Source organism: Spinacia oleracea, chromosome 2, assembly GCF_020520425.1.
Source record: "Spinacia oleracea cultivar Varoflay chromosome 2, BTI_SOV_V1, whole genome shotgun sequence".
Lineage (NCBI taxonomy): Eukaryota > Viridiplantae > Streptophyta > Magnoliopsida > Caryophyllales > Amaranthaceae > Spinacia > Spinacia oleracea.
Window position 1 is genome coordinate 60,945,389 of NC_079488.1, and position 16,409 is coordinate 60,961,797.

A 16,409-nucleotide genomic window follows, 5' to 3' on the forward strand; every position below is an offset into this window, starting at 1 on the left:
ATGCGGAATTGACACAAAAATCACTCGATTTGGATGAGTAATGAAGAAACTGCCGAAAAACTGCGTACGTATAATTAAATAAACGCAATTTGCAATTAATTAACAATTACGAAAATTAATCACCCCTTGTAATTCTTGCAAATTTTTAATATTTAACCATGTTCATGCAATTTAGATTATGAAAATAATAAGAGGCTCGTGATACCACTGTTAGGTTATGATACATATGACAATTCATAAATCATGCGGAAAAACCATAAAGCCAGGAAAGCATATTATTTACACATAATCATTTAGCATAGTTTAGATGCATACTCTTTGTTGCGTGCCTTCCCTAGCTGCGCCCGAACCGAACAAGAACAAGTCTTTAGGACTCCAAGTGTCGTCCCTTCGTAGATAGTCCACAGCACGTCCGGATCCGCCTTAAGCTTCACCAACTAGGATCGCCCTTAAGGTACTTCGAATTTTCGGCACTTATAGGCAATTGTATGACTGAATTTTTGCTCTCAAAAATCACTTTGAATACTTGAATACTCTCTACAAAATAATGAACCTAGGCCTTTATTTATAGAGGTATGGAAAGGGAATCGTAATCCTATTAGGATACAAATTAATTAAACTAGAATCCTAATAGAATTCTTATTTAATTAATTCATCCTTTTAGGTTTAGGAATTTAATCATTAGTCGAAACCTGATAGCTTTAGGATTCGTATAGCACACCAACACACACGCACGCACAGCAGCCCACGAGGGGCGCCATGCGCGCGCGCGCGCAGCCCTCGAGCTTGCAGCCCATTGCTGCGAGGCCCACACGCTGTCGCAGCTTTGGCGCGCGCTGGGCCTGCCTTGCGGTGGGCCTGGCGCAGCCTTGGCTGGTGCGTTGTGGCGCGCTGGCTTGCTGGGCGATGGCCCGGCTTCGTGCTGGGCCTTCGTCTGGCAGGCCTCGTCCGATGCTAATTCGTACGATACGCTTCCGATAAATTTCCCGATTCCGGAATTCATTTCCGATATGAACAATATTTAATATTTCCGATTCCGGAATTAATTTCCGTTTCGAACAAATATTTAATATTTCCGTTTCCGGAATTATTTTCTGATTCCGGCAATATTTCCGATTCTGACAATATTTCCGTTTCCGGCAATATTTCCGATTCCGGCAATATTTCCATTTCCGATAATATTTTCCGATACGTACCATGTTTCCGTTTCCGGCAACATCTACGACTTGGATAATATTTATATTTCCGATACGATCCATATTTCCGTTTCCGGCAATATCATCGTTTCCGGAGCATTCATTTCTTGCCTGTGACGATCTCAGCTCCCACTGAAACCAAGATCCGTCGATTCCGAATATCCATAGATGGAGTATTTAATGCCATTAAATGCTTGATCCGTTTACGTACTATTTGTGTGACCCTACGGGTTCAGTCAAGAGTAAGCTGTGGATTAATATCATTAATTCCACTTGAACTGAAGCGGCCTCTAGTCAGGCATTCAGCTCACTTGATCTCACTGAATTATTAACTTGTTAATTAATACTGAACCGCATTTATTAGACTTAACATTGAATGCATACTTGGACCAAGGGCATTATTTCCTTCACTCACATGAGTCCTACCAGAAGGAAATATGTCTTTCACCCAAGGTGCATTAATTCTAATACCAAGGTTCAGATTAATTGCGAACAATTAATTCAGTAAGATCAAGTGGTCGGAATAGCTAGCTGGAGCAATGCTTCCGATCAGTGAGTTCTAATCTATATTAAGCTCATAACTTACTCTTGACTGAACCTATAAGGTCACACCAATGACATGTAACAGATCAGCGGATTAAATGAATCGAAAATTCATTTAATAGCTTTTCGGGAATTAGTTTGGAAAACGTATTATACGATACGACCTTGCGTCGGAATCGTACATCGTATCGCGAATATTCGTAAGCTGGGCGAAATGAATAATCGTATCGTACGACAGTGATTCATCGTATACGATACGATAAATAATAGCCGCAAGGCGTTCGTCGCGAATACGAGCCGCATCGGAGCTGCCGGCCCGTCGAGCCAAGCGCGCATGCGCGCAAGGCCCAATGAGCCAGCGACCTCGCAACGCAGCAAGCAAGCCAGCCCGCAAGGGTGTGGCAGCGCGCACATACGCACAGCAACACAGCAGCGAGCACGCAAGGCCCACGGCCCATGCTGCTCGGCTGCGCGCTGTGGGCTTCAGCCTATAGTGTGTTGGCTGTGCGCTGGGGCTTGTGCTCGTGTGTGTGAGTGTGGCCGGTCAAGGCCCTTGGTCTTGGCCGGTTACACTAATATAACAATGAGGTTATATTATTTTCACCCACTTCAACAATCAGTTTTCCAAGTAACCTAAACCTAATTCCTAAATTACGTTCTTCAGTTTTTCTCTCTGCTCAAAAACTGTTCATCCCGAAAAGCAAAAATCTTGTGCGTTGTCTAAGCTACAATAATCAAGACGGATCTGAACGTGTCGGTGAACCAAATAGAGGAACGACAAGTGAAATTCTTTGTTCGTGTTTGTTGATACAATACTCGGGAAAACACGCTTCAAATGTAAGTATGCTTAAATTGTGCTTTATACATGTTTCCTGGCTTTGGGGATGTTTCACACATGTTGTGTATGTTTAACTGTATTGCCCTACAGTGGTATCATGAGACTTATGTATTCAAAACATTTTTTAGCATGATTTATTGTTTTTGCTGGTTGTCGAACTTTTTGGAATTTTTGTTAAATTTTTCGAATTATTATGAATTATTGGATGAATTGCGTAATAGATTCTGAATTCAAAAAGTTTCGTATTTTCGACTTTTCTGACCCTAATCTGATTGAAAACGATTTTCTAAGATCAACTCATGAGAACAGAATTGCAAAAACAGGCTTCGAAGTATGTGTTTTTGGGCGTTTTTTTAATTTTCGTGTTAAAATTAATAAATTTGGAAAGTTTTTCAATTAATTGGTCGACCTAAACTACTCGGAATTGATTTAAATTTTGACACAATTTTGTTGGGTACATTCTATAATTATGATAAAAATTTCAGCCATTTTTGTTAAGTATAAACCCTAATTTTACTTTCCCCAAATTCATAAAGTTTAGATCGCTAATTGATTTTTTAAATAATTTGGATCTAGTCATTTGGTTAATTGGGAAAGAGAATATAATTTCATGTTCAGTGGCGGATTTTAAAAATTATTGGATTGAAATTTTGATTAGATTCGTTAATTTTAATTAACACTTAAACCAAATTCGTAAAATCTGAAATTTAAATGTTTAGAACGATTTAATGTTTTAGATTTGATTATTTAAAAGTTCAAATTTTTAGTTGAAATTGTTCGCTCTTAAAATTTGAATAATGTTAGACTAGATTTAATAATTTTAACGAAATTGGATTGTTGTTAAAAATTAATTAAATCGTAAAATCGTTATTTTTCGAAAATAAAAATTGTAAATTTTGTGAAAAATAACTTGATGCAAATGTTCGTGAAATTAGATGGAGCAAAATCGGAGAGGGGGCATATGGGTGTTTGGTCTCTAGATCATGGAGAGTGTCAGGATTAGATGGAGCAACACCAGATGACGTTAGCACCTTAATAGCAGCATTAAAGTGCCCATCTCCCAATTTTATTATTTATTATTTTTTTTATTTATTTATTTATAATAAATCAAATGCTAACAAAGTCAAATATTTTACAAATAGTCAGTGGGAAGCAGGGGCGGACCCAGGAATTTATAAATGGGGGTCCAAATTTTTTTTTATTTGCTTTATAATTTCTCATATTTGCTCTTTTTAGGGGGTAAAAATTGAGAGATAAGTAGACGAAATATTAAAAACGTTATAATAAAATACGTGGAGGATTTATGGTCTTTAATTTTGGTTTTTCATAACATAAAAATCAACACTTAGTTCAAATTACAACAATAATTTGGCGCAATTTCAATTTAAAATGAAAAAAACGAGTTTTTCATAATTTGAAAGAGATTTACTTTATTACAATAGTTGTCACTGAACAAATGGCACACAAAAACACTAATAAGAAAAAGGAACATCATTCTTAACGCTTATGGGGCATTATGCTATTATATACGAGGGAATTAATTAAGCCTCTAAGTCTAAGAAACATGCAACTATAAGTTTATAAAAGTGGAGTATAAAAATACATTATTAGAAGTATATGTTAAGGAAATTGCAAAACCTTTTTGAAGAAAAAATAACAATACTTTTTTTTAAAAAGCAAAATCATGAACCATTATAGGTAAAAAAATAAATTAAAAAGGGATGACGGAAAAAAGACTTGTAAAATGAAAAGGAGAAAAATTAAACATGAGGAATTTAGATGATCAACTAAGGACAAGTAAAAGACAAAAAAGAAGGGGATTAAAAATCATATTTAGCCTTCCATTAATAGGATTTGAACCCAGGTTCCATGTGTAGCATAGTATTCAAGAAACCAATTATGCTACAAGTATATTTCATCTCTATTATATAAAGGAACAGCTGAGGGCATTTCGGTAATAACACTTTTCGTGTCCCCTTGAAAAGACTAAAACACCCTTTTATCTTTCACTCTCAAGCCCTTCGTCGTTCACTCGCTACTCCCTCCACCGCTACATTTGGGTTTCCCTTTCAAATCCCAAACCCTAACGTTAACAATTTCGTCCACTCAAATTCCCACCAATACATCTCATTCTCCGCCACAACCGCAACCGCAAATCAACCGCCGTCCTCGAGGTTTCGCTGCTACTGCCAGAAGAGGCGATGGAAGAGGGAGGAGAGAAAAGGAAAAAGAAAAGGAGCAAACGAAGCAACTCTATCACCCCAGTAACTTCAAAGTTCTCGAAAAAAAGAAAAACCTCCACACTAAAAGATTCGGTTTGATCTTTGTGTTATTGAGGTTTTCTAATCATCAATTGGTGGAGATGGAGAAGGAGGCGGCATCTATCGACCCTTTTCAAGTTGAATCTCTTCAAAAACGAAACCCTCATCATCATCTAACCAGTTGAGTTTCCCAATTTCTTATTTTCGATTAATTAGGGTTTTAATTAGGGTTTCAATTTTGCTTTACTTATGTCAATTTCGTGTTATGTAGTTGGAATTTTTTTATTGGGTGAAGTTTTTACATAGGCAATGACTTCTTCATCAGGTATGAAACTATGAATATCCTCTTACCGTTTTTTTAATTGCTAATTTGATTGAAAAATACAATCTTTTGTCAATCAAATGAAAAAAAAATTATATTCTTATTTCTAATTCTTCATGTATTCGGTCAATTTGATTCATTTTCTCATATGGGTATCTCTTAAAAAAAAACCCAATTACTTTGAGTTTATGATTTTTTAGCTGATCAATATGAAATTAGGATATATAGCAATTTGTAAAATGAATGGGATTTTGTGTATTGCAGACTTAAATTCCCAATTGCGGTGGAGTTAGAGGGTCAGATCCAGTACTCTAAGAATTACGTTGATGATACTTACGAGTACAAGGTATGAATTTTGAATTTAATTCAGTACTCTCTCTTTTTTCTTTATGTAATAGAGATTTTGGAATTTCTCTCCGAGGGTCTTATTCTCCTTCAATTCTAATATCAGATTATCCTTGGACCTCACACTTAGGATCCCTCCTAGCTAATGTTAGGGTCTAGGCTAGAGTTATGATTTCTGAATGTTAAGAGCTCTTACTCTGTTACAATTTGGTCTATTGAATCCTTATGTTTGTGAACTAGCAGTTGGATGAAGCTTTCCGTCATGCTTCTGGAGCTTTTATCTTTTGAAAAAGTTTACACGTTTTTTGCAGCTTTGTTTGATGGTTAATTATGCTGAACACGGGTTGTTGTAGTGCTACTAAGCTACTGGTTTTTGTTTAGGCATGTTGGGTAATCATGGCTTTTGATTTTTGCTCAATTAGTTAATTATGAGATGGAACTCCAAATTTGGATGTATTTCCTTAAATGAACGGTCAATGTAATCTAATAGTTTATATTGCGAATACACAATAGTTAGAAAATGTGTAAACTAATGAGAAAAATAGATTAGTTGTCAGACTCACACTCATTTTCTGTGATATCACCAGATTTTTCTAGCTTTAACAGATGGCTAACCTAGCTTTAAAATTATTGTTCTCATTAGTTCTCGAGAACAATTTGTGATATCACCACAGTCTAATGAGATGACGAAAAGTAATCTGTTATATGTATTTCCTTAAATGGTTTTTGATTTATGCATTTAAACTAAATGTGAGTCTCACCTATGTAGTTGTTGCTGGTAGAATTTTGGTTCAATATGTTATCTAATTTAGTGTATATAGAGTTTGTTGGGTGATTCAGCGTGGCCTAGATGATCCTAGGGCCGCGGCACGTGGAGTTGGAGGCATACAAGCATTGTTATTATTTCTGTCTTTGTTTCTATTTGAAATTTGATAATGCCACTTTCATAGGTACTTTACCAAGCATAAACGTCTAACATGACTATTGTAGTATATTGCACTTATTTATATTGGCTAGGTGATGGACATTGGACAGATTGTCTCTTGCAAAAATTGGGGGTTAGAGAAATAGGCGAAAGAGGAGTAGTAGTCCTTTTCTTAAACTGGATATTGGCTTTGTGGTTTAGAGCTACCAAGTAGGGGAGAAGTTGAGATGAAGGTAATGAATGGAATGGTCCAACAGTCTATATCTTTTACTTTTTGATAAAACAGATGACATCAAAGGTGGCAGTCTGGGAAGTTCCTTCCTCTACTTTGGGGTTAAGGTTGTTATGGACATTAGTTCCATGTTTTTCAAGCAAACAACTTAGTTATTTCTATTACATAAGCTATTGCACTCTTCCAAAAACATTCAAGGAAGAGGATAAAACTTAGCTTCATATGCTTTTATAAGATAGAGATAAAACTTATAAATTTCATTAGTAGGACAAATAGCTATGCATATGCTTTTATAAGATAGAAATTGTAATGTTGCTGGTGTTGAAGGAATAGGTCTAGCACACAATTATAAACCAGCACACAATATAACCCAGCACGCGATGCTTTATATTTTTAAGAAGTAACAAGCTGTGTTATTTTTTTTAAATGATCTGCATGTATTATGTGCGTTGACATTTGATTCTAGGAAACTGCATTTATTCCCATCATGTTATAGTTTTAGTGTGGATTTATTCCCGTCATGTTATAGTTTAGTGTGGATTAGTGAATTATACGAAAGACCTGACACCTATGCATTTTGTTCTTTTCAGGTTGACCGCGTGTTGCTTTAAAGATGATTGTGGTTGGGTTTGATTTTGGCAAAGAGGAATTGATGTTGTTCTTAATGATCAATCAAAGCGGGAAACGCCATCAATTGTTTGCTTTGGTGACAAGCAGCGGTTTATTGGGACAGCTGGAGCTACATCAGCAATGATGAGCCCCAAAACCACTATTTCCCAGATTAAAAGATTAATAAGTCGGCATTTTTCTGATCATGAGCTGCAAAGGAGTCTCAAATCCATGCCATTCAAGGTAATTGAGGTCCTGATGGAATTTCCTTGATCAAGGTGCCTGGGAGAAACCAAATAGCAGAAAAAATTTGAATGCAACAGTTGTTGATTGCTGCATTGGAATCCCAACTTCACTGATCTGCAAAAGAGCTATCATAGATGCAACTACAATTGCTGGATTGCATCCTTTGAGATTGATTCATTAAACCACGGATAATGCATTGGCTTAGGGAATCTACAAGACATATCTTCCTGAAAATGACCCAATTAACATTGTGTTTGTGGATATTGGACATTCAAGCCTACAAGTCTGCATTGCTGCTTTCAAAAAAGCCCAACTCTTTCAAGGAAGAGGATAAAATTGATTATTATGTTTTTTTTGGAAAGTTCAGTTTAATTTGTGATATGTACTGTTCATTTCAATTCAATTAACTATACTTGAATTAGTTTAGTTTAGATTATTTCGTTCCAAACTTCCAACATAATAGGGTCTTAGCCTATTATAGAGATTAGTCATGACTCATAAGCCATATGTGCGTACATAATACGTTTTTAAATAAGAAATAAATTTCTTCGAATACTTTCAATGATGTCTAATTTTTTTTAGATGAATTTTGTGAATAGTTTTTTTCTTGCGTATTGTTTGTGATGATTAGTTGTAATAATACGATTTTAATTTTTACATGTATACTCCCGCACGTATCGCGTGCATATAAGACTAGTTGACATTAATGTAAGTTAATCACACATAACTTAAATATTTCAAGTGCAATTAATTACCCAATATCAATTTTACAGTTTTTTTCCAAAAATAATGTGGGTCCCTTTGGACCACTCGGGGTCTATATAGGTCCGCCCTTGGTGGGAAGCCGATATAAATCTGGGCCCCCACTTCTCTGGCTATAGCAAAACCTATTATTATTATTAATAAGTTTCTATAAGTCGAATAAGGTTTGATCAGTTCCAATAAGTTCAGATCAAATAATTTGAATAGAACGCACCAATAGTGTCCTATATATTGAAGAGACCACACCCTTAGTATATTCCGAAGACTCTAGATAGTGAAATTAAGCATGTAAGTCCTCATTTAATTTAAACTTGTAAAAGTGTTTCAATGTTTCATGCTTCTGTACCTTCATACAGTATATACTTAGTACTAGTAGTTAATAAAATAACAGTAACCTAGTGATCATTCAAACGGCCGCAATCCTTACGAATCTCGCCTAGTTCTCCCATAAGAGGATTGTTTTCAGACATTATAATCATAGCTCTAGCAAACTGGTGATGAAAATATGTATTATCAGCTGCCATGTTTTCAACATATGGTAAAGTAGACGGGTCCGAGGCAAGTTGTTGGTCAACAAGTAGTAGCCCCTGGTGGTTCAACAAGTGCTTGTAGAACATATTGTCTAACACCATTGGTGTTTCTAAGTCATTCCTTGCATATTCCACTGCTTTTGGATCCGGGTCTGGTGTTGGACATCTTCTCTTCAGATACTCAGCATAATCCGGGTCTAGAGTTGGATCCACAGATGGGTAGAGTCGATTTACGATGTTTACACAATGAACTCTTCCAACAGAATGAGCTCCTGATTCACAGCAACAAATTAATATTATTATATATGATCATTGTTTCAAACAATCTATACTATATATATACTTCCTCCGATTTTTAATACTCGCAACAACGTTTGTGATTTTTGCACTATTCACATATTCTATTTTGTCTACTATTAACATAGTCATGTGAAACCTTGTTATATTTGTATTAATGTGTATTTTTAAAATGGGTGATGATAAAGGTCGCAAGTTGGGACAACATTTAGTTGTCGCAATCTTACGTGTCGTAGTTTAATTGGTACATATAAACGTCATGTAGGTTATGCGTCATCAGAATATGTTTACTATCAGTGCAATATTTTTCTTATGAAAATATGTAAATAAGTTAGTCGGTTTAAAGAAGGAAACAAATTAGAATATTAAGATTTTCCTACCTTTTTTTTTAAATATGTATAATATGAAGTATAAGTTAAATACTTTAGTTTCCAATTTAAAGCATGACAAATAAGCATGTCATGTCATCATTGTGACACGGCTTAAAGGTCACACATTGCGACCTTTATCATTTTCGTTTAAAAATATTAACTTTTGTTAATGTTTACTTAAAGAGAATTAAAGATAATAATGATCAAAATTGTGCATTGGCATGCGTGAAGTGATAAACGTTGTGAATAAAAATAAACAGAGGAAGTATATAGGTACTCAATAAGCTAGGTAGCTAGCTAAAATTGAAATCTCTAATCTATACAGAGAAGTGGTCATTATAGTATACCTAAAAGAGCAACGGTGCCTTCGACGTCGACGCCAATTGCTTGAAAACGGGATAAAACGAGGGAGATTGAATCATTGTGATTAGGAACGAATTCTTCAACCACTGCTGCGTAACTCTCCCGGCTATCCTTTCGTCCTGTCCTCATTTCTATTTCTGGCCCTCCTAACTATCATTACGTATATACATCAAAATTAATACAAGGATTTTCACACTATCTAACACTTTTAAAATAACCACTTTAGATATCTTAGACATTTACGCTTAATTAAGTTCACTTGATTTTACTCTAACTTAAATTATTTTATAAAACTCATTTTTAATGATTACAACTTACTTTTACCGATTTATTAATGTTGTTATTGTTCAAGTGTCGTCTCCATATGTGTTTTTGCTTCAAAACAACTAGAAAATCACCTTGTCCGCAGGCCGGCCTTGGGCGTGGATGGGCCCTTTTTCCTACCCGATAACTTTTTTACTCCAATATTAGTCATTTGTGAATCCGTGAGAATTCTCATTACTTGGGTTGATTTATTTCATAACATTTACATAATCTATCAATTTGTTCCTACAATTCTTGTATGAAAATACTAGACGTTTACTGATTAAACTTGTTTTTACTAAATACGAGTATTATCTTTTGGGATATGCATGCTTGAATTGGGGGTAATGTAATAAGGGATAATAAAAGTCCAACTAAAAAAAATATATTCAACTGATTGAACGAAATGATAAGGAGATAAAGTGAATAAATTAGTATTCGTAAAAAAAAAAACAAAAAAAAGAAGCAGAGAATAGTTACTCCCATCATGGGGGTAATTGACTAATTGTTACCCACCATCCTCCTAAGGTACACTCATTGTGGGTAATAGCTTCCCTCTTCCTCCCTTACCCTCACAACCTTGGTGCCACTTCTTATCATAACACCACCACGCCACCCTCTTTAGAACCACCTCAATTCACCTCAATTTTTCTGTTGTTAAAATGATTTGAATTTTATTACCCCTAATATTTACCTCCAATCCAAGCATGCCCTTAAATAAACATATGCAGGCTTAGGCGGATAATGGGTCGGACTCAAACTTACTTTTTTCTTTATCCAATGAACCTAAAATGAAAAACCATAACCTTTTAAGAGCTCGACTTCTTGTCCATACCCGCCTATTAAATGGGTCCGACTTACTCTCGGGTTAAAGGCCCAAAAATAATTTTGGCCACTAACTTTAATTAAATAATTTTAATATTTTTGGTTTTAAAAAATAGCTTTGCTTAAATTATCTGTAAATTTTTGAATCCTATTATTGGATAAAACAAAGTGAAAAATCATTATCCAAACACCCTATTGAATATTCTTAAATAATCATTAACTAGATTTTAGCCCGTGCGATGCACGGATTCTATTAAATTGTTATGTTTAAATAAAAAATCCTATGTACAAACCACTTTTATATATTAGATTATATTAGTTTTTTTTATTTTGCATTGAATTTTATTTTAGATTTTTATTTTATCATGAGAGTGTTTGTTTTTTGATGAAATTGTATATGCGTAATATTAATAATTAATTAATAAAAAATATCTACGTGACACTTAATCATTTCTATACGTGGCACTCGACTTTTTTAATTCAAAATTAATTTTGAAATCTTATTTTTCATTGGCCAAAACCATTATATTTTTCTACATGGCGCTCTAATATTGGATTAATGTTTGATTTTAAATTTTTTAGATTATTGTTTGATTTTGGATGAATTTTATTTTAGATTTATTTTTTAATTATTAGAGTGTTTGATTTTAGATGGAGTTGTATATATTAGTAATTAATTAATTAATTAAAATATCTACGTGGCATCTAATTAATTATCCACGTGGCAATCGATTATTTTTTAATTATTATAGTGTTTGATTTTCGATGGAGTTGTATATATTAATAATTAATTAATTAAAATATCTACATGGCACCTAACTAATTATCTACGTGGCACTTGATTTTTTTAATTCAAAAAGAAATTAGAAATCTTATTTTTCATTGGCCGAAATCATTAGTAATCCTAGGTGGCGCTCTAATCTTTCAGCAAATATGCCTCCTTTATATATGTATACTAGATTTTAGCCCGTGCGATGCACGGATTCTATTAAATTGTTATGTTTAAATAAAACTCCTATTATATTAGTTTTTTTTATTTTTCATTGAATTTCATTTTAGATTTTTTTTTTAATTATGAGAGTGTTTGTTTTTTGATGAAATTGTATATACGTAATATGAATAATTAATTAATAAAAAATTTTACGTGACACTTAATTATTTATCTATGTGACACTCGACTTTTTTAATTCAAAATTAATTTTGAAATCCTATTTTTCATTGGCGGAAACCATTATATTTCCTACGTGGCGCTCTAATATTTGATTAATGTTTGATTTTAAATTGAATTTTATTTTATTTTATTTAAGATATCTACCATTCTACATGACACCTTCATTATTTATCTATGTGGCTCGATAATTTTTTTTAAGCTAAAATAAATCACAAATCTTTTCTTTCATTGGCCGAAATCGTATAAATTCCTATGTGGTGCTCTACTATTTCAGCAAATATGTGTCCTTTATATATATTAGATATGCGCGAAACACGAACTTTTATTTTCCAATCGTTTCTAGCGGAACTTAAATCATGGATCAAATAAGTAGCCATTGATAACCAAAATTATAAGTGAAAGATGTGATTGTGCATGGCTTATGAATTGAACAATGCGATCAATTTATAGGACTTAATCAATTATAAATTTGAATATGATTAGAACTTTCAATATCTATCTTGAAGAGTTATATTGCATTAATATAACTTGGAATCATTATTTGATTAGAATTTTCAAAATTTTGTATTTCATATTATTTAAAAATCTATGTACGAAAGAAAAATTTATTCTTTTGAGTTTCCTCCGTTTGAAATGCCATATGAAGAATAAAATGGAGTGAATGTGAGACTGAGGTACACTAATATTTGTATAATACATCTAAATATTTGTTAATATATATTTTATATTTATCTTTTTGTAAATATATATGTTATAAATATCGGTTTCCACATGAGTCTATAACTCTAAATTAGAAATCTTATTTGGTCGAAATCAATAGTAATTATCTACGTGGCATCCGATTTTTTTAATTCAAAAACAAATTGAAAATCTTATTTTTCATTGGTCGAAACCATTAGTAATCCGAGGTGGCGCTCTAATAATTCAGCAAATATGCCTCCTTTATATATATATATATATATATAATATATATATATATATATATATATATATATATATATATATATATATATATATATATATATATATATATATATATATATTAGATAGATTAGATTAGATTAATGGAATTAGACATACCAGTTGAACAGCATCTCGAGCAGATAGAGCCACAATATCGGCACAAGAAACTGTTGTTGGACATTCATTCTCAAGAGCTTCCTTAATTGTGTTTATATACTTGAAGTTTCTCATCCCAAAATTCCTGGTGGATGATTTTTCAGACTCTACACCGGCGGCTGGATCCTCGTCCAATAATATTGATGCATCGCATGACTATATATATCATGTAACAATTTGGTTAATACTATTAAATAATACTAACTAGATCCATATATATATATATATATATATATAATATAGAAGCAAAGTAATTGAAACTGCATGTAGATTATTACAAACCTTAACCATGCAATCATGGAACAGGTTTCTAATCCATGAAACGGCTGTATTTCCATGCTCATGATATAGTTTTGTCACTTCTTCCTTTATTATAGCTTCAGCGTTTGGGCATGTTGCTGAGTAATACTTCACTTCTAACTCACTTGTTCCTGATCATTATTATAATTCATGCACATTTAATTATATGGAACTTTTGTCAATGTTTTCAACAACATAAGGAAAGAGAAAGTTACCATGATAGAATTGATGTTGTAGTAGCAACAAGAGAAAAAAGCAGTAGTAGAATGTGTAGAAAGACATGTTTAAAGTAGTACTTATTTTGGATTACGGGAAGTGTTTAAATAGGCAAAAGTTGCTTATGTCAAAACAAAAAAAGACATAAATTTTATATATATCTATACTAATATATTAAAAGGCGTTGTGGAAAATGTATATGTGTCACGTAGTACTCTCCTCATGCCACATCATCCACTCACAAAGTATTATGTAATGTACAACCAAAAATCAATACAATGCGGTTCAAACACCAGACCTCAAGTGTGGATGATAATTCTCATTACCATCTTAACCAACCACGTACCAATTGTGGTTTATCTCTTCACATTAATTTATAAATAAATGTTCAAATGAAGTCTAAAACAAATAAATTTTTATGTGACCTTTTCATTTCTATGGACTATTTTGAAAAAAAAAAAAAAAAAAAGCATTATGACAACCATGGAGAATCCCGATGTCATAAGTCTCATAAGAATCAACTATATGATTGATTTACATGGCTGCATATATATCTAATTTGGTGTTTATTAATTTGACGGACTTAGTTACACGAGAAAAAAAATTATACCAATTGTAAGATGATATGATTGAAAACTTACTTGCCATGATAAATGACTTATCGTGTCTGTGTAGTTGACGAACTTAACGGATATTTTTCCTTCTATAGAATACAAGTATTTTGGTCAAATATTGAGCTGAAGAAAAATCTAAAACTTTAGTTATTCAATGTAGCAACCGGGGCATCGCCCAGGCCACACACTAGTTTATGTTATCAAAAGTAGTACAGTAAGATTACATTTAGTTAATGCAGCACTACTAGTTTTGGTAGCCTAATTAATTGGGTTGACTACCTCCACAACCACAATTAGTTACTCAACATATGCTAATCCCATTACTGAATACTGATATAGTGATATCTATAACAAGTACTTCGTACATAATGCATGCCTGTCTTTGAACTTTCGGCTGAGCTTATTGCAGGCGTGACGGTTAATCCAATAAAATACTCCAAAGAAACCAATAGGAATAACAAGTTCCAAAACTCTGTCAACTTAAATCTACATTCCCAATTGCCTCATGGTGGATTCGGGAGTGGCGCAATAATTTTGTCTTTAATAATATTCCCTTCATATTTTATTAAAGAACTTTGATTGGCACATGATTTTTAGAGGATAAGCTGATTTTATTAAAATAAGATGGAAGTGTAGTGAGTTATTTTATTTATCGTAAGAAATTGATAATGGGTGAATTGTTTATTGTAGTAAAAAGAAAATGTGAGTAATGTAGGGACCACAAAATGAAGAGAAAGATTAATGTAATTAATTGAGGGTGGAGATCATGACATGCCAAATATAGAAAGTACGGATATTTCATGAAATACCCCCGAGTTTTGCCTTAATTCACCAAATGTCCATCAAGTTCCAATAATTCACTAAATACCCCTCACAAATGACTTAATACCCCAAATACCCCTCCATGACGTCATCATCCTCAATTAACAGCTAATTAACCATCTAATCCCTAATTAACCCCCTAATCCCTAATTATCCACCTAATTCCCCATTGACCCACCCATTAACCCATTAACCCACCCATTTCTTTTTCTTTTCTCTCTCCCCTTCCATCTTCCATTAACCCACCACCCACCAGGCCACCACCCACCACCCACCACACGAATTCCCCTGCTCTTTCTTATCTCATTCTCTTTGCAAATGTCTGCAAACCCAGAGAATTGGGTTTCCAATTGCGATTGTGGCGAATGGGTTCGAAGACGACGGCCGGCGGATGAGATCCCACATTCCTAGCTCTTTCTTCGTTCCTTCCATATCTCGAAATTTAGGGAAGAACTCATACTTCAGCAAAAATGGCAGAAGAAGAAGCCGAGAGGAGGGAGTAAGATTGCGTGAGGGATTTTGAATCCCCAGAAAAATCGAGCAACCCAAATTAATGCCCAATGTTTCATTTCTTCTCTCTCCTCCTCCCGCCACCGTAACTGCCACCACCAATATCGTTAATAACCCCTCCAAAAATAAAGCAACCCGGATTCACGAACCATTTCTCGCACTTTGGTACTCTCAATTTAGTGAATTAATCTGAAAATTAAATTTCTGGGCTACTATTTGAATTTGGCGAATTTGGGGTACTCCCAATTCAGTGAGTTTCTTGCATTTGGAGCAACCCAGATTCATGCCCAATTGCCCACTGTTTCATTTCCCCCTCTTTTCCTCTCCTATTATCTCTTTCCTGTTTTCTATCTAGTTCATTAATTTAGGGAAAATGGAAGCAAGGGCTGATTAAAATCGAATATACCTCTGATTTCCAAATATTTGGGTTCGTGTTTGAGATTAAATCGAATATGCATCTGATTTCCAAAATGGAATCAAGGGTTGATTAATTGGGTTTTCAAGGTGATTGGGAGTGTAACTAACCTTTTTTTTTTTAATTGTAGAGTTACATTGCATCATAATTGAAAAATGGGGCCGAGGTGGTGGCGGCGATGATGGGGGTCGAGGAGGAAGAAACGGGGGCGATGTGGTGGCGGAAGAAGGGAGAGGAAGTAGGGGTGGTGGTGGAAGAAGTAAGAAGAAGAAGA

At 34.0% G+C, this 16,409-nt stretch overlaps 1 protein-coding gene across 1 annotated transcript; it reads right to left on the reverse strand.

Moving 5' to 3' along the window:
• Nucleotides 1-8,551: 8,551 nt before the first annotated feature.
• LOC110787116 (peroxidase 21) lies at nt 8,552-13,896 on the reverse strand. The gene is made up of 5 exons (XM_021991685.2): nt 13,774-13,896; nt 13,541-13,689; nt 13,220-13,414; nt 9,825-9,990; nt 8,552-9,081 (listed from the first exon to the last, which is right to left on the reverse strand). The coding sequence occupies exons 1-5, from the start codon at nt 13,838-13,840 to the stop codon at nt 8,675-8,677; spliced, it is 984 nt and encodes a 327-aa protein (XP_021847377.1). The 5' UTR covers nt 13,841-13,896; the 3' UTR covers nt 8,552-8,674.
• Between the last annotated feature and the right edge of the window lie 2,513 nt (nt 13,897-16,409).